The sequence below is a fragment of the Camelus ferus genome, chromosome 24, assembly GCF_009834535.1.
Source record: "Camelus ferus isolate YT-003-E chromosome 24, BCGSAC_Cfer_1.0, whole genome shotgun sequence".
NCBI classification, from domain to species: Eukaryota; Metazoa; Chordata; class Mammalia; order Artiodactyla; family Camelidae; genus Camelus; species Camelus ferus.
Window position 1 is genome coordinate 7,513,540 of NC_045719.1, and position 24,481 is coordinate 7,538,020.

The window sequence follows — 24,481 nt, forward strand, 5'->3', positions numbered from 1 at the left end:
CCAACATCCCCTGGTGCACACACCGACCTTCCCCTGATACCTTCCACAATCTTTTCAATGGCAAATGTGTGCTTTTTGGAGATGATTTCTCTACGTATAACGATGGCCATAGAAATACAAAGAAGGTGCCTTCCACAATTGTGGAAGACTCAGTGAGGGGCAGTTCAGCAGGGTGGAAGGAGCCAGGATTGTTGTAAATACTTGTAGCCCTCTGCCCGCAGCCAGGGAGCGGGCAGAGGCCCCAGTCGAGCCCAGCCTGTCAGGGTGGCTGCGAGTTGCCCAGAAGCAGAAGACTTTTAGAAGGAGGGAATCACACCCACAAAGGGGTAGAAGCAAGGAAGTGAACAGGTGGTCTACCTGCTGGAGCACAGGGCGTGGGGGTGTGGGTGTGTGGGTGTGAGGGGTGGGGGCTGGGGATGGTCAGAGCCCCGTGGAGGCACTAGGGTGGCAGGCATGAGCCACGAAAGCCCTGGAATGAGGGTCGGAGTTGTGGAATGGGATGGTCTAGGGGAGGTATGGGTTTCCCTGTTGTCGACCGCCCAAGGCAGGCGGCTGATGGCTGGTGCAGACCCCAGGTTGACCACAGCATTTCATTCCTTTAGGCATATTTTCTACCCAGCCCAAAGGCCCAGGTTCACTGCAAGACCATGCAGGACAGGAGATAGCCTCTTCCTCAGGTATAAAGAACTGGCAAGTCCCTCTTCCTTTTCTTTTTCTTTTTTTTTTTTTTTGGGTTGGGTGGGGAGAAGGTAATTAGGTTTATTTATTTATTTTCAGAGGAGGTACTGGGAATTGAACCTAGGACCTCACGCATGCTAAGCACGCACACTTCCACTGAGCTGTACCCTCCCCACCACTCCTTCCTTTTTAATCTCTTCTATGTTTTATTCTTTATAGCAAGGAAGGCTCAAGGCTCAGAAAATCAGTAAACACTCTCTCAGTTTCAGTTCTCTTCTGTGAGATTTCTCCACCCCCTTCTTCCTCCCTTTCATCCTCCCCGTCAGGCACACACAATAGAGGGGAGCACAGTATAAATGAACTCCCAGGTGCACATCACCCAGCTTCAACGATGACTCGTGGTGATACTGTTTCATCCTCACCCCCATCTGGAGGTTATTTTGAAGCTAATCCCAGATATTTCATCTATAAATAGTTCAGTATGAACTAAGAAAGATTTGATTCCCATGACAGTCTGATGCCCCCAACCTGACTACCTGGCCATATTTAATAACGTATTCTTTTTATGTTCGTTATCATCAGTGTTTGTTCTCAGTTAGCAATTTATTGTAAGGCCATTTGCCACTTAAAAAAGCATTATTTTTGCAACATGTCTATGTCACATATAATATTAGAATTAAAAACATTAGAACAGTATTACAAACACCCATGTGGCCACGATTGAGCTCCAGAAAGACAGAGAAAGAACATTACCAGTGTTTTTGAAATACCTTGCTGGTTTCTTCTCCCTGTCTCCTCCAGTTACCATCTGTCCTGAAATTTGGGCTAATCATAGCTCTGTGAGTTTGTGTGTATTCACCATATATAAATTTAGACCTCTAAACAATATATTGTTTCATTTTGCCTATTTGTGAACTTTTCATGTAAACAGAATCACACTGAAATGTTCTTCTCTGACTTTTTCCACTTCAACATTATGTTTTCGATTTTGATTCGTGTTGAGACATGTCTAGCTGTAGCTCATTCGTCTCCCTGCATAATAGCATTTCATGATACGAATCTACTACAATTTATTTATCCATCCTATTGTTGATTGATATTTGGGTTGTTCCTAGTGATTTCCCACCCCAAAAAATGCTCCTAAGAATGTTCTTGTACTGGTCTTCAGGGCATATGTTCAAGAATTTCCCCCAAGAGTGGAATTGCTTATGTACACATATTCATCTTTATTAGGTGATGCAAAAATTGCTTTCTAAAGCAGTGTATCATTTTACATTCCTGCTATCTCTATAAAATAGTTCCCATCAATACTTGGTCTTGTCTGACTTTTTTTTAAATTGAAGTATAGTTGATTTACAATGTTGTGTTAGTTTCAGGTGTACAGCAAAGTGATTCAGTTACACATGTATATATTCTTTTTCAGATTCTTCCCCATTATAGGTTAGTACAAGATTTTGAATAAAGTTCCCTGTGCTGTACAATAGGACTTTGTTGCTTATCTACTTTATATATAGTAGTTTGTATCTGCTAATCCCAAACACCTAATTTATCCTTCCCTGCTTCCTTCCCCTTTGGCAACCATAAATTGGTTTTCTGTGTCTGTGAGACTGTTTCTGTTTTGTAAATAAGTTCATGTCTATCATATTTTTAGATTGCACATATAAGTGATATCACATATTTGTCTTTCTCTGTCTGACTTACTTCACTTAGTGTGATAATCTCTAGTTTCATCCATGCTGCTGCAAGTGGCCTTGCTTGACTTTTGAAGTTTTGTCCTTTTTGTAAGTTTAATGTTTTTCCTCTGTTAATGAGAGAAAGCATCTTTTCAAATGTTTGTGGGTCACTCATGTTTTCTCTTTTATGAATGTCTGTGTTTTCACCTTTTTTTAATTTTTTGGTCTTTTTCTTGATGATTCATAGGAGTTCTTTACATATTTTGGATACTAAAGCTTCATTGGTGCATAGCATAGAATGTCTGCAAAGACAGCCACCAGCCGTTGCTCCCATCCCTGTAGGCACAGCCTCCTTCATCAGGAGCTGGGATCTCAATCTCCTCCTTGTGGGTCTGTGCTGACTCTGGGTCTTACTTTGATCAACAGACAACGGCAGCAGTGATGCTGTGTGACCTCAGGGCCCAGTCCTATAGACCTTACAGCTTCCACTTCACCATGTTGGAAGCCTGCTGCCTCCTAAAAGTTCCAGCTCTCTTGCTGGAGAGAGAGGCCACACGGAAAGAGAGAGAGAGGTTCTTCAGGGTGAAAGACCGCTGAGGGGAAAGGGAGGCCCAGGCCCCCCCTGGCCTTTCCAACCACCTCAGATCATATGCTGAACACATGTGTGAAGCTGTCTTGGAAGCTCTAGCCCCAGCCAAGCTCCCAGCTGGAGGCACGTGTGACCTCAGCTGCTGCCTCTGGAAGCAGAAGAACTGGCCATCTGAGCTCAGCCTGAATTCCTGACCCGCAGAATCACGGGCAATGAAATAATTGTCTCCAGCCAGCAAGTTTTGGAGTAGTTTGCTATACCATAGCTAATAGAAACAATACACGGTATATGTTTCTAAAAGTCTTCTCCCAAAAATGTCAGGCTTGTTTACTCTGCGATATCTTTTGACTATCAAAATTTTAACTTATACTAGAGTTGAATTTTCCAAGATTTTCCTTTATGGTCAGTGCTGTTTAATGTGTTGTTTGAGAAATCTGTTCCTACTTTAATTTGGTATATTTTCCACTAAAAGTTTCAGCGTTTTATCTTTCACATTTAAGCTTCTTAACCTATCTTGAATGGGGTAAAGTGGGGTCCATTTTCCTTTTGCTCCATTTGGATAACAGTTCCAGCATCATAGATTAAGTGGTTGCACCAGTCTCCCGTGTGTACTAAGTTTGTCTGCTGCTACACCTGTATGTCACTGTTTAAATTACTGCAGCTTTACAATAAGTCTTGAGCTCTGGTAGGGCCAATCCCTCCCTCCCTTCCTTTTATTTTTCATGAACATCTTGGCTATACTCTTGACTGTTTGGACTTCATAAATTTTAGTTATCATTGTGTTGAGTTCCATGATGAATCCTCTTTGGATTTTGGTTGGATTTGCATTGACTCCATAAATCATCTGGGAGGGGGATTTATGTCCTAAATATTGAGTGTTTAAATCTTTAAACATCTACCTCTTTATCTTTAAGAATGTGTTATTTAATGCTTTTTTAAAGTTTTATGATTTTCTACATATAAGTCTTGCACATCTTTTGTTGGACTTGTTCCTAGATATTTTATATTTTTTTGTTACTAATGGTTTTGTTTTTAATGGTATTTTTTTAATTTTATTTGAATACTCTAACTGGTAGTTGTGGATGAAAAGAAATCCAGTTGCCTTGGTATATTAATTTAGTATTTTGGGAATCTTACTAATCTCATTTTACTTCTAATAATTTATAAATTTCTTTGGATCTTTTTTTTTAAACTTCTAGCATATCCAGTTTTTTTTTAAATGAAGTATAGTCAGTTACAATGTATCAGTTTCTGGTGTATGGCATAATATTTCAGTCATACATATATATACATATATTTATTTTCATATTCTTTTTCATTATAGGTTACTATAAGATATTGAATATAGTTCCCTGTGCTGTACAGAGGAAACTTTGGGTCCTCTATGTACAATTATATCATCTCTGAATAGCCATTTTATTTTCCCTTTTCCAATCCTTTTAATAAAAAAAAATCAAATCTGTTGGCTAGGACCTTCAAGTGTTGCATGAGAATCCTTATCTTTTTCATGATTAAAAGGTGTGCTTTTAATGTTTCATGATTGATTATGTTTTCTGTGCGCATGTGCATGCATGTGTATACTATAATCAGATTAAAGACATTCTCTTCTATTTCTAGTTGGTTAGGTGTTTGTTTTATAATTCTGAATAGTAACTGGATTTTATTGAATTTTTCCTGCATGTTCTAAGAAGATACATTTTCCTCTTTTGTTATATCACCTGACTTTTTCATATTGAGCCCAACTTACATTCCTAGAATAAATCTCACTTGGTCATAATATATTATATTTTTCATACATTACTAGGTATAGTTTGCTAATATTTTGTTTAGGATTTTTGTATCTATGTTCCTGAGTGATATTAGCCAATACTTTTTTTTCTCCTGTTGTCCTGATCAAGTTTGGGTATTAAAGTTAGACTAGCATCATGATATGAATTTGGGATTAGTCTGCATTTTTCTATAGTCTGAAAATATTATGAGAGTTGGAATTTTTAATCTTTGAATGTTTGGTAGAACTAGACAGTAAAACAATGTGTCTAGTATTTTCTTTGAAGTAAGATTTTGAATTACTTAACTTTCTTTTATGAATTCATTTTCTTTAATGATTTCTTTTATGATTCAATTTCTTTAATGTACATAGAACCATTATGATTTTCTAATTTTTCTTGAGCCAACTTTGATCATTTAAATTTTTCTAGTAATTTGTGTAGTTAGTAATTTCCCTTATGATTTTGAAATTTGTTGGCATAAAGTTGTACATAATATTATTACATAGTATTTTAAATCTCTTCTGCAACTATTGTCATGTCTCCTTTTAGGTTCCTAACATTATTTATGAATGCCTTGTCTTTTTTTCTTGTCCAGTCTTGCCAAAGATTTGGCAATTTTATTAGTCTTTTCAAATAACCAAGTTTTGGCTTTGTTGACCCACTCCAGTATATAATATTTTCTTGCATTAATTTCTACTATCTTTACTATTTTCTTCCCTCTATTTTCTTTTTTTTTCTTACTATTCTTTTTAACTTCTTAAGCAGCATGCTTAGTTCACAAATTTTCAGCCTTTATTCTTTCCTGCTATAAGCATTTAAGGCTATAACATTTCTCCATTCCCTTTAGAATATTTTAATGTTTAATAATTAGCAATGATTACTAATATTAGATATTTTAAGCTTTCATTAATGTTAAGCAATCTTTGCTGTCACTATATTGAGCTAGTCAATACACTTCATCATATTTAAAAATTTTGGTTTAATGGCTTATGATACATCTACTTGAAAGTCTAGTTTCTAAGTTCAGTTTTTTTCTATATTTGATTTTAATGACTTAGCTGGAAAAGATCCCTCACAAAATATATATAAATACAAAAATGAAAAATGTGCATCGTTGGGTGCACTTACAAATGACGGTATCTGTTTTTTTCAAGTTCCAGGCACAAATTATGCAATGTTTTTCTTAATATGTGGTTAGAAAATTTCCATCTTCGTTGATCTGAGGATGTTGCTTTATCTATATTTGACAAATGCTTCAAAAACCACTGACATTCTTCATTTGGAAGAGTTAAAAAGTAATCTTTTCCCAAGTCTAAGTAGGCAGATAAAAGAGTTCTAAGAGCTGAAACGTATCTTTTAGGCAAGAAAGTTGCACAATAATGGAAAGATTTCTAAACATACTGCACAGAGACTATCTTTTCTCCAGTTTTTTATCTTCGGCATAAAACATTTTACTAAGTTTTCGTTCAGCTAAAGCCTCCTATTACCTTATAGGTAATTCATTACATTTCATCTTAATCATAGTTTTTTTTAATGTCAAAAATCTAAAACTAACACTTCAATTTAAATCAACTATATTTAAATTTAAAAAATCTAGATAGTGGATTATTTTTAAAAGCTTATATTTATTTATTATCATTATTTACATCTAACAGGCAGGTAGAGAAACGGAGATCCTGAGCATCCATCATCTCTTTGTTTTTGACTCAGGTGGCCTCAAGCATCCACTCATGTTCTGAGACAACTGAGCATTTTATGGTCACTTCCACGCAGGGCACAGGTAGTAGACTCTCAGTAGGTGATAGTTGAGTGAATGTAGGAATGTAGTTGGGTGAATGAATGAGTGACCTCATTGTTGGACTGTAATTTGAAGGGAGGGACCACTTCTTACTCATTTCTGCATCCCAAGTATCTAGCATAATGCCTGTGCATAGTAGCTGCTAAATAATTTTGGAAAGAAGCAGGAAGGACAGAAAGGAGAAAAAGAGAGAGAGAATAATTGTGTATGTTCTTATCTGGATGTCTCAGCTAAAGGGAATGCCTGGCAGATTTGGCCTGTGCAACACTGACCTCATTTAAAGCCTTTCAGTGCTTATTTTAATGAGAGACGTCAAAAAAGATTCCCAGGATGGTGATGACCTCTCTCTCTGTGAAAATGTTTTCCCGAGGGATGGAGGAACACGTGAATTCTATTTTCATGGAGTCTCAAGGCTACCCTAATTGCCTTTGGATTGGAAAACACTCCTTTGTCTGAAGCTATTCTTTGAGAGAGAAAGAGGTTTGTGGCTGGATGACGCTCCTCCCACCTGAGCCCTGGAAGTCGGCGGAAGGCTAGGATCTTGTAACAGTCGGAGTTAGGCCGGAGGGAGAGAGAAGAAAGCCCAGCAGACAAAGGGCCGCGAACGCTCAGCGCGGCACGTCTCTCCGCACAGGACGCACACTCCCACGCGGACCCGCTCCCTCACGCCGGGCTGTTCAATCAACGCCTCCGACCAAGCTACACGGTTACCTGCAGCGAGGCTCTCGTAATACTTTTAGAAACCAACCCACGGTGAGCTCTGGCTGTGAAGGTATTTCAATAATTAAAAACATTCCTCTATCAAAGGAGTCTCCTTCTGACAGTGGAATCCACAACTTCTGTAGCGTTTCTTTTCAAAACACTTAGATGAAAGAGGTGGTTGTGTCCCGTGCGGCACCAACTTTTTTTTTTTTTTTAATGACACCAAACTTTGCTCAGAACTTTCTGTGATGAGAATCTTAATAATCATAGATTGGGGCACCACGCTTCTTTTTGAGTAAGATTTACAGTCTTCCTCGAGGAGGAACGCATAGTGTAACTGGGCCTCATGAGACGTTTGTATTTTTTTGTTTGGATCTTGACGGGCTGCTTTTGTTGACACAGGAAGTCACTGGGCAGGAAATCTCTGCAGTAGGTTCCAGGCTCAAATCTCTGCAGAGCCGTGAGACGGGAAACAGAAGTGCCTGAACGCCCGCGTGCACACGAGCGTCAGGTCTTAACTCATCGCAGAGGAAGTACAAACAGCCTCAAGAAAGGCCCCGAGATTTAAGACGGGACACATCTGGAAGGAGAGGTCAGGAGGATGTGACGATGCCCCAGTGAGGGAAATGCCACCCTCTAAGCTGTTTTTTTGTTTTTTGTTTTTTTGTTTGTTTAAATGACAACAATTACAACAGCAATCGCTTCCAAGAGTGAAGCTATTGAAATTCACCCAGACAGGTCCAGAAGATCTGAAGGCCTCTCAGAATGAAAGGGCCCTGCGGAGGGGTTTAGAGACGTTGCTGATGAGATTAACACGCCTCTGTAGCCATCAGAAGAAGCAGGCACCATCTCTGTCACGTTTTGTCCCCAAAATTGTCACCCACAGTGAAAATTAGATGGTATGGAGGAGTGTTGTCATGGCAACGGAAAGAGATGGTCATCAGGGAATCTGGAAACGGAAGCTTCCGTCTAGCACACCAAGGAATTCTGATTTGTGAGGCAAGTCGCTCCGGCCGCAGAGCAGACTTGGATTCAGCCTGACGAAGATCTCACCCACTCTGCGTTCGAATCCCCCATTCACTGGGCAAACTGACAAGGGAAGCGGGCCCTGGCCTGTGGGCCAAGTATGACACTCTCTGTGGCAAACACATCAGCTATTGTAATGGATAGATGCGTTACCGGTTCATAAATCAATTTTCTCAAATTTGGTTAGTGTAGACATTCATCCCCCAGTCTCCAGCACCCCCGAATGAACTGATTAGAGCAAGGTTTTCAACCAAAAGATAAAATATGAGGCCCTGCCTCCAGGCTTCTGTGACCTCATAACCTCAGCTGCCCAAAAAGCCCCAACTGACCAGAATGGGTACCGGATACAGCTGGGGATCCAGCCACCCGGGGTGCCCAGGGAAAGACCAAGGGCCATATTTGAAAGTCAGCTGGGTTACCTCCGTTTGTAATAAATTCTCCACTTTGTGCCTTTTCTGAGCTTTGATTGTAGCTCTCAGCGTTAGTACCATGGGTGCCCACCTTCTTTCGGTCTAATTCCCTGCTCACCTTTTATCAAGCACTTACTGCTCATAAAGCCTTTCACATTCATGATCTCACTGGGCCAACGTAACCACCCTGAGACATAGCTGCTCTTATTATCCCCATTTCATGGATGAGAAAAACGAGGCCCAGAGAAGCGAAGTCATCTGCACACAGTCCCTCAGCTTGTAGGCAGTGGAGCTGGAACCTGAACCCAGATGTTCTGGTCTGATTTCTGTTGTGATGTTTGGTTATACACTCAAACCACTGATAGACACACTTTTTTTAAGCCTCATATTCCTGTGTAAATATTTGAGTGTACTCTCTAAACATAGGCATGTTGACTTATCTATACATTATAAAATGCACAATAGTGTTAATGTATCAAGGACATTATAGAACATAAAAAAAAGACATTATGAAAGGGTAAGAAATAAAATAAATGCTGTTTAAAAATAATTCCTTTAGTTTATTACTTAAGCAAAAACAAACTTTTCTCTAACTACAATTAATAATGTTAATTTTTAGGGAGATGCGATGGTCAAAGCTTCAGTATTTATGAAAATCTTGGTTGATTTTTTGTGATGTAGTGACACTCAAGTTTAGTCCTTAGTTCAATATATTTTGATTCTTTTTCTAAAAATTAACTTTTTATTTTGGAATAATTTTAGATTTGTAAAAAATTACGTAGTACAGAGTTGTGTATACCTTTCACCCAGTTCCTCTCATTGTTAACATCTTACAGCACTGTGGCTTATTCATCAAAACTTAGACACTGACACTGGGGCATGATTGTTACCCAGACTTATTTGGACTTTACGAGTTTTTCCACTGATGTCCTTTCTGCTCCAGGATCCGATGCAGGGTCCTGTGTTACATTTAGCTGCCGTGTGTCCCAGTCTCCTCTGGTCTGTGACAGCTTCTCAGACTTTCCTGGTTTTTCATGACCTTGACAGTCTCAAGAACTACTGAGCGAGTGCCCTGCTGAATGCCTCTCAGTCTGTGTTCATCTGAGGTGTTTCTCATGATCAGCCCGGGGTGATGGTTTTTTGGAATGAATCCTGCAGAGGTAAAGTGCACTTCTTATTGCGTTGTGTCAGGGGGCCAGGATAGCCAGATGACATCACAGGGGATGTTAGCCATCACTTGGTTAAGACGGTGTTTGCCATATTTCTCTGCCATAGAGTTACTATTTTTCCTTTTCCCTACCGTATTCTTTGGAGACAAGTCACCATGTCTAGCCTACCCTCATGGCAGGGGAAGTGACGTTGGAAATTAAGCTCCACCTCGTAGGTAGATGGCTTGTATCTACGTACTTTGGGATTCTTCTGTGAGCAGGATTTGCCTCTTCTTATCCCATTTATTTATTTATTTGACATTTATTTATATCAGCATTGATTTATGGATTTTTATTTTTTAGATTGAATTATAATCCAATACTATGCTATTTTGTTTGCTTCAATTTTTCCAGCTTTGGCCATTGGGAGTTCTTTTAGGCTGGTTCCTCTATCCTTTTAATGTGCCAACACACACACTTTTGTTTTTTCGGGGGGCGATTCCTTACTTACTGGTACTATATGATGCTCCAGGTTCATCTTGTATTTTCCCTGTCCAGCCCTGGAATTAGTCACACCTCCTAGGAGTTCTGGTGCCTTTTATTGGAGAATGGGATTTAGAAACCATTGTGTGCTCATTGCTGTTGGGGTGTCATTACTTCTAGGCTCATTCAGCAGACAGAACTAGAGAACACACACAGAGATGTGTGCACTAACTCACATTTACATGCATGATCATTGGTTTTTAATAGGTAGCACAGAAGAAAAATAGCAAGACCCAAAATAGAAGAACTGCATCACTAACTGAATTTTCTAAACCATGATACCTAATTTTCAATTAGATTCACCCATTAAACAAAGCTTTTTGTTCAAAATAGTAAACCTATTTCCTGATGTTAATCAGTTGGTCCCTGCAAATTAAAGTGTTCCATTTCCGTATGTGCATTCAAAAATGGACTCAGAAACCCACTGAAAGTCTTAAAAAGAGGCTACAAATTCTCTTTCCAAGTCTTGAAAAAGTGCAGACATCAGAGTTTTATAGATGACATATACTATTTTTGGCAACAGAAGTCTATAATCATGGAAATATTTCCAGACACCCAGTTTCACAATGCTTTTCGCACAGCACAAATTGCATTTAGATGATATTTACTTTCTCATTCATTGTGAATATATCACCCTTATCATGAAGTGAAAGACTAAGAGTGTTTATTTTAAATTATTTATCTATTTATATTTTTAATTGTGGTAAAACATACATAGCCTAAAAATTACCATTGTGATCATTTTAAAGTATACAGCTCAGGGATGATAGTCACATTGTTGTGCAACCATCACCACCTTCCATCTCTGGAACATTTCATCTTGTAAACCTGAAAAATCTATACTCATTAAACAACAGCTCCCCATTTCCCCCTCCCTCCAGCCCCTAGCAACTATTCCACTTGCTGTCGGTATGAATTTGATTATTCTTAGTACCTTGTATAAATGGAATCATACGGTATTTGTCCTCTTGTAACTGGCTTATTTCACTTAGCATAATACCTTCAAGGTTCATCTGTGTTGTAGCAGGTGTCAGAATTTCCTTCCTTTTTAAGGCTGAGTAATATTCCACTGTGTGTATATATATCGCATTTTGTTTATCCATCCACCTGCCTATGGGTATTTGGGTTGTTTCCACTGTTTGGCTATTGTGAATAACACTGCTATGAACAAGGGTTTGAGTCCTTGCTTTCACACCTTTTGGTTACATATGCAGAGGTGAAAATACTGCATCACATGGTAACTCTAACATTTAAATTTTTGAGGTTTTCTTGGTCATTTTCCAACTCATGAAGATCTCATGTTTACAAAATCACTCTCAACAAAGACATCTTTAAAACCCTGGCATATACTGAGAACGAACACAAAAATTCTCAGTACACAGAGCATGTGCAAACCTCACAAACGGTTGGAACAGGGATTCCTGTGGCAGTTTGTGTTGAATATTAGAAAATCATCATTTTTTTTTGTTGTTTTTAAAACAGAATTTTAATACAGGCAGAAATCTTCATTTTTTTTCTTCTCCTGCACCACAGGACTGCTTCTCAAGATGGCAGAGGAGGGAGCAGGGGCTGGTGATGCCCGAGTCTGATTTTTTGGTTGGCCTGTCCTTCCCTCTACACCCTGAAAGTTGTCACTACCTGCCATGGGAGGGTGGGGACTAGTCCCAGGCCTCCCTCCCCTGCACGCTTCCCTCCCCTCCCAGGCATCACTACCACCAGTCCCATTAGTCACGCAGGTCCCATGGACCCCTTGATGTCTCAGGCCCTCAGCCTAAAACAGCTTGCTTAGAGTTCACCCATTTCCTTAATATTCTCATAAGCACATAGAGCAGAAGGCTGAGTTCCTGGGGCACCTGCGTCTGGACGAACAGGAGGAATTTGCTCAGTGAATTTGCCTCTTGTTGGTGCTGATATACATTCAAAATTTGCTAGAAGCTCTTGATGAATTGCCATAAGCAGAAAAGCTCCTGCTGAGACCTACACATAGGATGTTGGCTGTCTATGTACACGACAAAACAGTGACAGGCTGTTCACACCACCTTCTTACGGAACTCATTAGCTGTGGCCCGTGCAGAAAAGGGCACAGAATGAGACTCCTCCTGTGTGTGCCACTACGTACATGTGTTCAACCAACATTTAGAAACAGAACAGGCTTGGAATTAGTCTACAGTCACGCATCTAGGCCGGCTCATGGTTCATTTGAAAAGACAGACACTTTTTGATAGTCTAGTGCAAGCACACTTATTTAAGCTGCCAGACAATCCTGGACTTGCGCTGGATTTCCCTCAAACCCCCTTGGTGCTTTTCTTGTGATAGTATCTGCCAGGATACAAGTCAGCACCTTTTCCCCCAGATCAATGCTGACACGCTTCTGGCTAAAAAAAAAAAAAAAAAGAATTTTCTCATTTCCACTTACTCATTTGGCAGGACCACCACGCCTACACACCAGTTCAAATAGAAAAGAAAGAAGGGGGCATATACAAAGGGAAGGCAAGGAGAATTGTTTTCTAATTAATCAAGATTGATTAGTATTTAATGAATACCAGCGCTTCAGTTTTTACCCATAAAATAACACCATGCCCCAAAAACTGACATTTGGGGCTTCAAATGAGAATGTAAGTCTTTTGAAAGTAAAAAAGAAAACGATGTTGATGTAAAATAAAATAAGTTGAGATCTTAATTGCTTTCTGCGATGGACACACGTCTATGGATTAAATACTACACCGATTCACCAAAACAGTACATTTCAGAACTGTTATTACCCATGTGGAGATAATTTCTCCAGGGTTTTTTTTTGTTTTTTCCCTGATAAAAGATATTATAGGCACAGACCAGCCTTCGGTTCGTGCATTCAGCGCTGGCCACGAGACAGACAAGCAAAGAGCGGAGGACAGAACATTTCAGGCTGGGGCACAAGGGACAGTCCTGGGGACCAGGGAACGTGTGAGGTGGGACTGGAAGGCATCCTGAAGGAGGGCATTCCAGGCTGAAGAAGTGCTTTGGGCAGTCAGGGTAGACAGGCCGAGAGTGTCACTCAGGCACATCCAGGCCACCCCAAGTGGCGGGTGTGTCTGATAAGGACTGCAGGAGCCAGAATGCAGCTGCCCTGGGGTGTGGGGTCCACAGCAGATTTTGAGTGGGGGAGTGAAAGCATATTTCTACTCCTAGGACAAAAGGTTCTAGTTTTATGGCTCCTCTGAGGTTGAGGAGAGAAGGCTGTCTGATGTAAAGAACCCCAGGACACTTTATATTGGTTTCGTGGAGTCATGCAGGGCGAGGGCCACGTTCCAAGTTTGACTCTAAGAAGTGCATTTTGACGGTGCAATGGCTATGAAGCAATCCTGTTTTCTAAATCTACATTTGATAATCTGCACTCAGTTCCCCCTCCCATCATGGTGAAAAGTCACAGGAACATCGTCCAGAGGGACAGGAGGAGCGAGCCCATCACCATGACCTCTCCTCTCCAGTTAGGAGATGCCTGTCTTTGTGGGTATCATCCAGGAATGTAGATTCCTGGGGACACGTGGCTTCACACTTTCACTACATAAACACAGCCAAATCCAGTTTGGAGTCAAGGACCCCTAACATCTTGGCACCAAGGCTATTGCTAGGGTCCATAGATGTTTCTCCCTGTTTCAGCTTCAGTAGATCAGAACCCAAACAAAATTACATCAGTGGGCAAACCACACAGGGAAACGTGAAAGCAACACCATCCTCAGACAAAATGGAATATACATCCTCACGAGCCAGCTCCTCGCCTTTGATAGTCTGGACATTGCCGCTGTCTTCCCAGCATCCATTCCCCTTTGTCCTGGTAAGGTTAAGTCATTTTCCAAAGGTCACACAGCTCGTAAGTGGTGGGGCAGGGATCTGAACCTAGATCATTCTGGCCCTGAAGCATGATTCTACATGGAGTTTTGCAGTTTATGTAGCATCATAAGCTACAAATGTTTCATTTGAAACTTCAGTCTGAATGAAACCACTTGGTATTAATTAGAAGGAGAAATTGCCAAACACTGTTTTAAATGCTTTGAACAATTCTCTAGAGAGCACATTAAATACCCAAAGGCAAAGCAAAAATGTATATGAATAAGAGCACAGCCACTCACAAGGCAATTGCTCACCATTGGTTCCAAAAAGAATACAAGGAGGGGAACTCAATTTCCCCCATTTTTCATGCCAAGGGCTCAGGCTCCAAGTCTCCCTCACTGTTGTTTCTCTACCTCTTCGCCTTTCACGTTACACGTTACAGCTTCATTCTGGACGGTGTAAGTGGTATTTATAGGAAATGCTGATCACTGCCAGCGAGTGAATACTCACATTAAACACGATTTAAAACAACCTTCTCTCCAGTTGTTTATAATGACCTCTTGGAAGTCTGAAATTAAAGTCTGTATCCCATCCAGCCCTTTTCCCGCCTCTTACATTGAACCAAGCCAAGAACTTGCCCTTGAACATACTTCAGCTCCCTGGCCCACCACCCTGACAGGCTCTGTAGCTAATTATCTCAATCCCTAAATATTAGTCTTTTCTCTTGTCTTCTCTGGTTTCCTGGACATGATTCACCCTCCCTGGGTATTTCATTGTTTATGTCAACGAACAAACTCTTTGTCCCTCAGACAGACTCTTTCCTCTTTCTTGGCCCCGTCTTCCCTCATCACCTTAGCAACAAAACGTGTGTAGAACTTCTTTTCTTTCACCAGAAGAGACTGGAGAGTTGAGATACTCCAACCTCCTCATGAAAGAGGCAAGGTCATTGAGGCCCAGAGAGACTATGCAATTTACCCAAACTCACACAGCTGGAAAGAGGCTGAGTCAAATCGAGAAGGTGGGACCCCCGGGTTCTAATTCAGTGCCCTTTTGCCTCCCCCTCACACCCATCCCAACAGCTTGCCATTATGGTGTCAGGTTTTGTCTGCCCAAAGCAGAGGGTGTGTCCATTTTCACTGATCAAGTGACCAAAGCCCAGTGGAGGTCCAGGGTCAGTGCCTTCGGTGCTTAGTTTGTCTCATGGCCCGACTGCCACACATGTGCTCATTCTTCTGCAGCAAGTGCTCCTCAACCCAGGTATCTTCCTAAAGCCTTCCCTCCAAATCCATTCACAGGTATGCGCCAGCCCTCTGCTGAGGACATTTTAAGGGGACCAGGTTTTAGCCTAAACATTTCAGAGAGAGCATTGGAAAGGCAAGGTTTGTGAGGGTGGGTGGGCTGGGTGGGACTTCTAAGGCAGGGCACGGAATTGCTAAGCTATGCAGGATCTGGGAGGGATGTGACCAAAAAAGAGTTCTGCTTTGTTCCCATTGCCTTAGGATTCTTTGAGACTGTTGCTATGCAAATGAACACAGCAAACCACATGGGGAAAGGAACCATAATAGGCGACTTCTCTTCAACGTGGAGTACAGCCCTGCACGAAGCTACCTTCACACCACTTTGCACCGCTCGTATCCTGACATTTGCCAGGTGTGGATACGGTCCCTGATGGGCTCAAAGCCTGAAATACCTGTGAGTACTGGAAAACGTAGACGGTGCGCTTCTTGACATGCAGACAGGTGACATGCAGAAAGCTAAAGCCGCAACACCTGTATTTGGTGGGACAGGGCACTGGTGACCACTACCCCAGGCCGACTGGCTTCATGGGCACGCAGGCTGCGCTTGACTTTATGCTCTGCTGTCACTGTTGTGAAATTCTTAGTCATTTTTGAAATGTCTCCCATTTTATCTTGCATCGGGCCCCCAAAACCCTGTAGCTAGCCCAGCCACTGCCCTTCCCTCACCCCATTAACCTTCACGTATCATTTCTTCTCTAAGCTAGACTGTAGGCACTCTGTTCTAGGCAATCTTGTTTCTCATCTGTGCTCAGAACATCACTACAGACAGAAACCTACAAGAGGGCCTTTAACCTTATTTCTAAACTTTTCCAAGCTCTCAGATTCTATGATTCTAGTTTTCTTCGTGCTTGGGTGCTAATTAATTTTGTAACCAGGTTATTTACAGCAACTTTTCAAAATTACTTTCAGAAAGCTTGAGAGACAGGTTGTTTTACTATAAATGAGAATAAAAATGTCTTATAAGATTGCTGCAGAACACAAGATTGTTCACAATACTCTTCTATAAGGTGAATTAAAAAACCAGAGAGTCATTTAAATTTCAGTTGGCCCATGATAAAATTTTCTCCTAAGAATTAACTTTTGGACAATCTTTATGGATAAAAGAAAGTCATTGGGAATACCCTAGCTGTTGGGAAAAAGAATAGATCATTCTATTATTAACCATATCTGGTTAATATCTAATAATTATTTAATATTTATTAAGGTTTTATTAATTAGGTTTAATTTTAAGTCTTAAAAGTAACAAGGAACTGGGTAACTAGTAACTAGCTCCCTGAGTGGAAGAGACCTAAAACATAATTAAAAGTAAAAAACACACCAACATGAAAGATATGATGCTCTTATGCAATTCTCCATAAATCTCAAATTCAGGCACTTCTAGTGCAGGGAAGAGACTGAGTTCCCTGGCCTTCATGTAACCCTGGCTCTTTCTTCATTGTTGGAAAGCACGGTGCTTCCCATCGTTCACTGGAGGTCGAATGTGTCTCTTAGTAAATGTTTTCTGCGGACTCCCAGGCGCAAGTCACTGAGGGAGGCGCCCCATGGGCAGAGGAAGGATCAGCCTCATTTTTCCCTGTAAGGAACTCGTTCTCTGGGTGGGAGGCTGACATGTACACTAATGCCTCATGCTGCCAGACTGAGTTTTGACCCAGATGTGAGTCTGTCTTAAATCATTTTTGTCTAGTGCATGTCTAGCATAGTGCCTGGAATATCTAAGTGTGCAATAAATACTTCATAACTGACTGACTGGCTGAATGAATGAATGAGTGAACATGCTCATGAGTGAAGCACTAACCAGCTTCTCTTTTTCTCATAAATCCCAGCTCTCTTTAGACGGCACCAGCCAAACCACTGAACAAACACCTTTCCTAGGAGAACATACAGGTCAATACGTCAGGTTACATCAACCTGACCTTCTACACTCGAATTTTTTCATATTGCCTCCAAACAGGAAAGGAGTCATGACAAATGATTTCGATGTCACTGGTGTTTTCAGTTAACATGAAAAACTGAAGGCAGCCTTGATTCAACAGCCCAGGTGATCCCTGGGAGAATATTGGTCTTTGAGCCTCGTTGTTTGTGTAAGTTAATAATAGTCACCTGGTCTAATTCCTAAGCTGAGACCATAAGAGAAAGTGCTTTATAAAGTGCAGAACTTGATAAACATCTAAGGCGTGGCTGTAATCAGCCGATGCTGAGGAACGTTGGGAGGCTGGGAATTATGTTTAATAGTTTTCGTAAGAGTGCTGATTAAAGGCAGTTGTCAGGTTAAAATGTGTCCCATAACGGACGTGCTCCTATTTTGGATTGACAACGTGGTTCAAGAGGGAGCCACGGAGAACTGCAATTTGGTTCATTAAGTATCAAAGCTACACCAAGAAAAATAAGTGTTCACCAGACAGAGAGAGAGAAATGGGGGGAAGGGGAAGAATGAAAGAATGAATGAATGAAAGACAGACAGAAAGAGGGAAGGAAAGAAAGGCTGTTCTTTGAAAGTGAGAGTTTGTCAAGGAACCTTTTCTTTTTCTGCATTACTTGTTTTGAGCATTGTTCAGTGTTTGATACTGAGTTTGTTTTAGTTTTGTAATGAACTTTGCGTGGTTGGCACTCAGATTCCTTCTAATGCTGTCAGTAGGGGAAAGATGTTCTACTTTCTGATTCTCATGGGCTACCTTTCAAAGCCCTGAGGAGTCTGATGAAAAACGAACAGGATTAACAAAATCTTACTCCAGGGGGATTGACTTTCACATAACTGTTTCACTTTTCAGAGCCATGAAGGCAAAGTTCTGAAGCTTGACTATCCTTCAAGAATGTTCAAATGTTTTCAACCTGTACTCAGTAAGCATATCTCACCGGAGATAATTCGGCTTTTTTTTTTTTAAATTACTAATGGCTTGCTTTCAGAGAATGTCAAGACAGCGTTGAATGTCCCTAAATTTAGAATTTAGAGATGTTATTATTTAGAGTCTAAATGATTCTCCAATCCTGGCAGATGGCAAAAAAGGAAGGATTCTTTTGTGCGGACAGAGCACAAAATGAACTTACTCCTCCTAGAATATAATCACCCTGAAGAGACTTCTGGACTCCCCAGGGAGACGGGCTGCCTCCCTCCTCCACAACTCGGTACAGCTTACACAGCTCCCTCCAGCGTGAACTACGCTGAGACAATGTGTTCCCTGACTCCATACAGGACGGCCGAGTCCCCAGGTGCTCTGTAGCTGCCCTCAGCATCTATACCACTGTCTGTCACAGCAGATGCTGTCAAAAAAACATGTTCGCGTGTTGAATAAAAGTGACCCTTGACAATGAGTGACTGTTATCTGAGGAACCTTACTCCTTTATGAGATCTGGCTAGCAGTCTTTGTCTTATCTTCAGCTTGATCTAAGACCAACGAATGAAATAATGACATCACTTGAAGTTATGCTCCAAGACACCTTTGCTCTGGTAACCAAGATTTCGTCCTGTTGAACCATAGCCAAATATTTAACAAACACTATCGCTCCTCATCTCTTTCCTTTAACCAACTAAAGTGGAGGCACTGACTTTTTTTTTCACTTTTAAATTTTTTGGTATTAAAAAAATTTTAATTGTAGCAAAATACATATAACTTAACATTTTACCACCTCAACTATTTTGAAGTATACATTCGTAGTAGGGTCAAGTGTATTCATATTTTCATGCAACTCATCTCTAGAACTACTTCATCTTGCAAAACTCAAACGCAATATCCATTAACAACACTCCCCGTTGCCCCCTCCCCCAGCCCTTGGCAACCATCATGGCACTTTCTCTTGCTATGCATGTGACTGCTTTAGACACTTCATACAGAGGGAATCATACTGTGTTTGTTGACTTGTAAAATCACATCTTTAAAAACTGAAGTATAGTTGGTTTACAATGTTGTGTTAGTTTCTGGTGTTCAGCATAGTGATTCAGTCAAACATGTATATATACATATCCTTTTTCATTACAAGTTATTACAAGGTATTAAATGTAGTTCTTCATGCTATACCGTAGGACCTTGTTTATCTATTTTGTTTACCTAGTAGTTGCGAGGTGTTAAAATTTTTTCAATACAAAAAGTCAGCATCAGTATTTCTAGTCTGGCATTCAGGTACTTTTCATGGTTTTTATTCTTTGGGAGATGGTGGCTCCGACTGTGGAGATTTATATTGCCAAGGCTGCTCTAACTTTGGCAACGAGGTAGGATGTATATCAGGACCAGGGTCACGAAGGTGGCAGAGGGGTCTGACATCTGGTCAAGGAACTCACCCAAGGGGGCCAGGGGGACGCAGGAAGTTGGGTGTGCATCTCTAAGCAGATTGGTGAGAAGCAATTGAGAGCTGACTGCGGGGGAAGCAGTGGGTCATAAACCAGGCAGGTCTGGGCTCCAGCGCAGAAAGGTGTCCGAGTCGGTCTGAGGACAACACCCTCTCCAGTGTCCCGGCTGGTACCTGTGATGAGTCAGCTGACTGTCAGCAAGAGAACCCCAGAGAATCAGGACTATGGCTCACCCTTTGAAGGGTCAACAGCTGATAAGAAATCAGAGCCTCCAGACAGAGACCTTGATTCTGAAGCAAACCCCTGTCCCACAGGGAAGCTTCTTAAAATTCTCACCTAGAGTAGAAACTAAGTTTAGGGCTTAGTTGGCCCTGGGCCTTCAGGAATCAGGGAAGTGGTAGGGAGACCGATGTCTGGGTGAAAAGAGACCTGGTCATTCTGGATAATCACGGGGCTCCACTCCCTGATCTGAGGGCTGAAGACCTTGTGGTGGAGAGCGATACCATCGATAACCGTGAACAATCAGGGACGACAAGTGATTAGGGAGTGCGCTCTGTTAGACAAGAATGGATGCATTCAGTGCAGAGAAGGTAACTGAATTAGCCAACATTCTGGGCACAAGAGTTCAGCTGATCGCAAAGACGAGGGGCTTTCAGAAGCATCGGAAAGACGGCCATCAGCAATAGCTGACATTCACTGAGCGCTCACTGTGTTTTACCCACGTTACGTATATCATCTCATTTAATCCTCACTACAGTCCTGTAAGGAACATATTATTGCCCAGATTTTACACTTGAGGAATGTGAGATTGAGAGACTGCAAGCAACTTGCCCAAAGCCCCTCAGCTGACCAGCAGCATAACCGGCACTCAAATCCAGGCTCACACGACTCCACACTCAGCCTCTCACCCTGCGCAGCTGTGCCACGATCCCTTTTGATCTGCCCTTAATTTTCATTGCTCCCTACAGCTAGGGGTCCACAGTGTGCTGGGAATAGCATGTCTCATAGCTCAGCTTGCTGCACAGTGAAACTCATGTTCTCCTGCCAACTCCATGCCAAAGAAAGGTAGGTTTATAGATGAGGGATTTGCTTTCTGACCATATTGGAAGGCAAGCCCTGGTCAATAAATGGTTGTATTTAAAACTGCAACTACGTTGAAAGAATAGCAAAACAGTGGTTGCACAAATTCCTGTCCTTTAATCATTTTGAATGTACCACCTAAAAATCTATATTCGTAAGTGCTCAGCAAACACAAGATTGAGACCTGCCTCTGTGTGTTCATAGCAAAACACAACCCAAAAAAGATCAAGTCATTATATGCAAGGTCCAGAAACAATAAATGGTTGCCAACTAAAGGAATCTCCATTCTTTAAAAGAAGTGAGGAAACAAGATTAAGAATATGTACACATTCTTGAGATAGTTCTTGCTTGGCATGTTTTCTTAAGATCCAGTGCAACTCCACTTTATCAGTAAGATTATAAAATACTGTTTATGTGGTTTAAAAATGTTTTGAGTGATTTCGAGAAACAATACATCTTTACTAGTTAATAAAAATATGAATAAGGAAACAATGGATCAGAAAGGACTGTTTTATGCTCAAAAATTCACACAAAAACATTTAAATGAAAAAGTTTCTCTCACACACATGGAAATAAACACACACACAGATTCTTTTAAATATTCTCATTATTTTTTAGGATATGAGTTCAAATTGGAAATAATGCACATTTAATTATATATAAAATTTATATAACTACCCTGTAGTAAGCTTGTAGTTTTATAGCTAACATAGAATTAAAATTACATTCAGGACTAAGGATAAAAGCAATAGAATTAAAACTGCACATTTAGAAAAAACTCAGTGCCTACATAAAGACCAATAAAGCGCTTTCAATGAACACCATGATTTTCTGTGTCATATTTTGGAAAGAGAAAATCTGAGTACTCACCATGAAGACTCAGACGAGGACCTCACCCACCTTCGAGAACAACGGAGAGAAAACAGTCTAATCCATCACCAGCCACCCGATGTCCAGCGGTCATTCCCCGGCCTGGCAAAGAAACCAAGCACAGCTGTCCGCGGGCAATGCACCTGCCCTCCCAAGCCCCACAGCGAGTCCTGCTGCTCAGACAACTCAGACAGGGCTAAAAGTAAACCTTCCCTGGTCAGACAGCCCTGAGTCTGAGTCCTGGTTCTGACTCCCATCAGCTGTGGGCCCTCAAGCAAGTGACGTAACCACTCAGAGCCTCGGTCACCTTATCTGCAAAACGGGGCACTAACAACGTGACCACCACGCTCTCAAAGCAGCCAGCAGTGTGTGCTCCAGTGTGGGATCAGGCCATGTGAGTAAACCGCATGTCCAGGGGGCAAGAGCCTAGGAGGGGGTGTGTATGTGATGTCTTTAAATTTTCCACACTTAGCAGAGCGTCTTGCCCAGGGAAGCGGCTGACTGAAGGTTTACTGAATGAATTCTGGCTGCCCTCTCCTGCTTGCTGGTGGTAACCGTGGACGTGGTTTGGGTTGGATCTGTGTTCGGCAAGGAATCGGGTTGGTAAAGGCCCATTTGTCCTCATTGGCATACATCACTGGTGGGTTTGGGGTTTGCTTTTTCCCTGGAAGACACCTTATTTTCCTTCCATGGATTCGCTTTGTGGCTGCTCAGCACTTCCCATGATTTTAGTAAATCATAGATTCCCCGAGCTGAGTCTCATGTGTCTTTGGCTCTAAACTCTCACGAGCTTGAACAGCTTGTAAAGAATTAACCATGAGCCACCCTCCGTCCCGAACCTTTCTTTTCTACCCTCTTCTTGCTATAAATCTGCCAAACATACCTTCATGGCTCCCTTCAAAATCTAAAAAGCATTTACACATACTTTCTTTAAAGCCAAATTCCAAAATAATTTGCACAAACTAATTTTTATTTCCAAATTTCCCTTCCTTGAGCTCCATTTTCACATTGCTCCCCTCATCAAAAGCTAATTCTCTCTGGTCATTTTAGGAATTATATTTCTCGTAAAATCATTATACATTTCACTTAGAAAATGAGACTCGAGAAACACTTCCTTCTGAAAGACTACAAGATACATTTAGGGCCAAAAATGAGGAGCTGGTCTATTTTCTCTTTAAAGCCAATTTTCCTTTTCCCTTAGATGATTCTACTTTGTCCTTTTAGGAGTTAGTGTCAATGCCGCTTCCTCCTGGAGGCCTTCCCGGACTCCTCTAGACTGGCTTAGGGTCTTTCATACAAAAATAGCAGCTGCTAAGAGTGCCATGCACTGCCTTAGCCGCTTTACCTGCAGTATTTCATTTAACCCTCAAACTAACCTGAGAGGGCAAATTACTATTATAATCTCTGCTTTGCACTCTACAAATCTGAGTACAGGGCGGGAAAGGAAGGTGGCACTGGAACCCAGGCAACGTGAGTTCAGGGCCCTTGCTCATAACTAGGAAACACGATCCGCTCACAGAACAGTCTATATAGATGTCCTCTCTCAGAGCCTGTAGTAAACAGCCGCAGATTGCCTGCCCGGCACCCGTCCTTTCTTCTCTTCACAGCAACTTTCTATTTCAATCTGGTTATGCAGTCTTCATCCCTGGTCCAGAGGGTGAAATACATCATATAGTCCTGACCAGTCAGCATATCGCCTCCCATCGCTCACAGTGATTGGTTCAGGGTAGGCACACACCCTAGGTTGGTCCAATCAGAATAAATCTTGAGACTTTTGTGGGGATGCTGGGGATGCTGGGAATGCTGGGCCACAGATGTGTTCTTCCCCACCACACGTGAATGGTGTCACCTGCACCTGCAGGAGCTGCTCAGTGTCATCTTGGGATCATAAGAGGGTTCTGATGACAGAGAGCGTATATCATGGAGGCAATGCTGAGAAACAAAGAGAAAGCAGTGCTGGGTCTGGTCATGTGTTTAATGCTGCCTCAGTCAAGTGCTGCCAAAGCCAGCCTACTTCTGAATGTCACAGCCATATGTAAATTTCCTTTCTTGCTAACCCAGTTAGAGCTGAGTGTTCTGTTACTTGCACTCAAAATCTTCCTAACTCATCAGCACTTACACAGTTATTTTTCTTACTTATTTAATTGCTTTTTTCCTCCAACCAACACCAAGACCCTTGAGGGCAGAAACCACTTTATCTTGTCACTATTGTGTTCCCAGTGCTTGATTCCTCAGAGGCACTGCATGAATGTTTGCTGAATGAATAAAATGAACGAACAGCAGGTCTTAGTGGGTCATGAGTGACCAGAACCACACATTCAGTTTGTTTAGATTTCATGCCATTTTTAGGTGTCTGAAATCTCCAACATGAACCTGAAAAGTCTGGGGCAGCCAAGCCAGGCAGAAACTGAAATGAAAGCTCTGATTTCCAAAATGGTTCTCAGAGGAGATTGTCATAAAGGGGGGGGGCAGTCTATAAGGGGCCTTTGTTGTTTCAGTCTTCGCAGCTTTACTTTCTTAGACCTAATCTTTCAGACTGAGCCTTCTGCATGATGGGGCTGCATCCCTGCGCCCACTCAGGGGTGCCTCTTGTGTCCGTAGCAAAGACGTCTTCTAAGCCTGGAACGTTATCCCTGGGACTTCCCATGAAGTGGCATATTGGAATAAATGCACTAATGAAAATTCTACTTGTCCATGGCCAGATGACAGATGCTTTGAATTAGAAAAACTACATCTGAAAAAAAATTTAGGGAACTTTCACCCTCGACAGCTGTCTTATTGGGACCCATGGGAAGATCAAATTAG

The 24,481-nt window shown here is 41.5% G+C and overlaps 1 protein-coding gene across 4 annotated transcripts in view; it reads right to left on the reverse strand.

Moving 5' to 3' along the window:
* Positions 1-24,481, reverse strand: part of CLUL1 (clusterin like 1) — a 93,034-nt gene that overhangs the window by 56,095 nt on the left and 12,458 nt on the right. For all 4 annotated transcript variants that reach the window (XM_032467140.1, XM_032467139.1, XM_032467137.1 and 1 more), the window contains exon 2: positions 21,677-21,778. Coding sequence is in view for 1 of the 4 variants with exons in the window: in XM_032467137.1 (XP_032323028.1) it covers positions 21,677-21,679 (3 nt within the window). In the remaining 3 variants the exon portion in view is untranslated. The remainder of the gene's footprint in view (positions 1-21,676; positions 21,779-24,481) is intronic.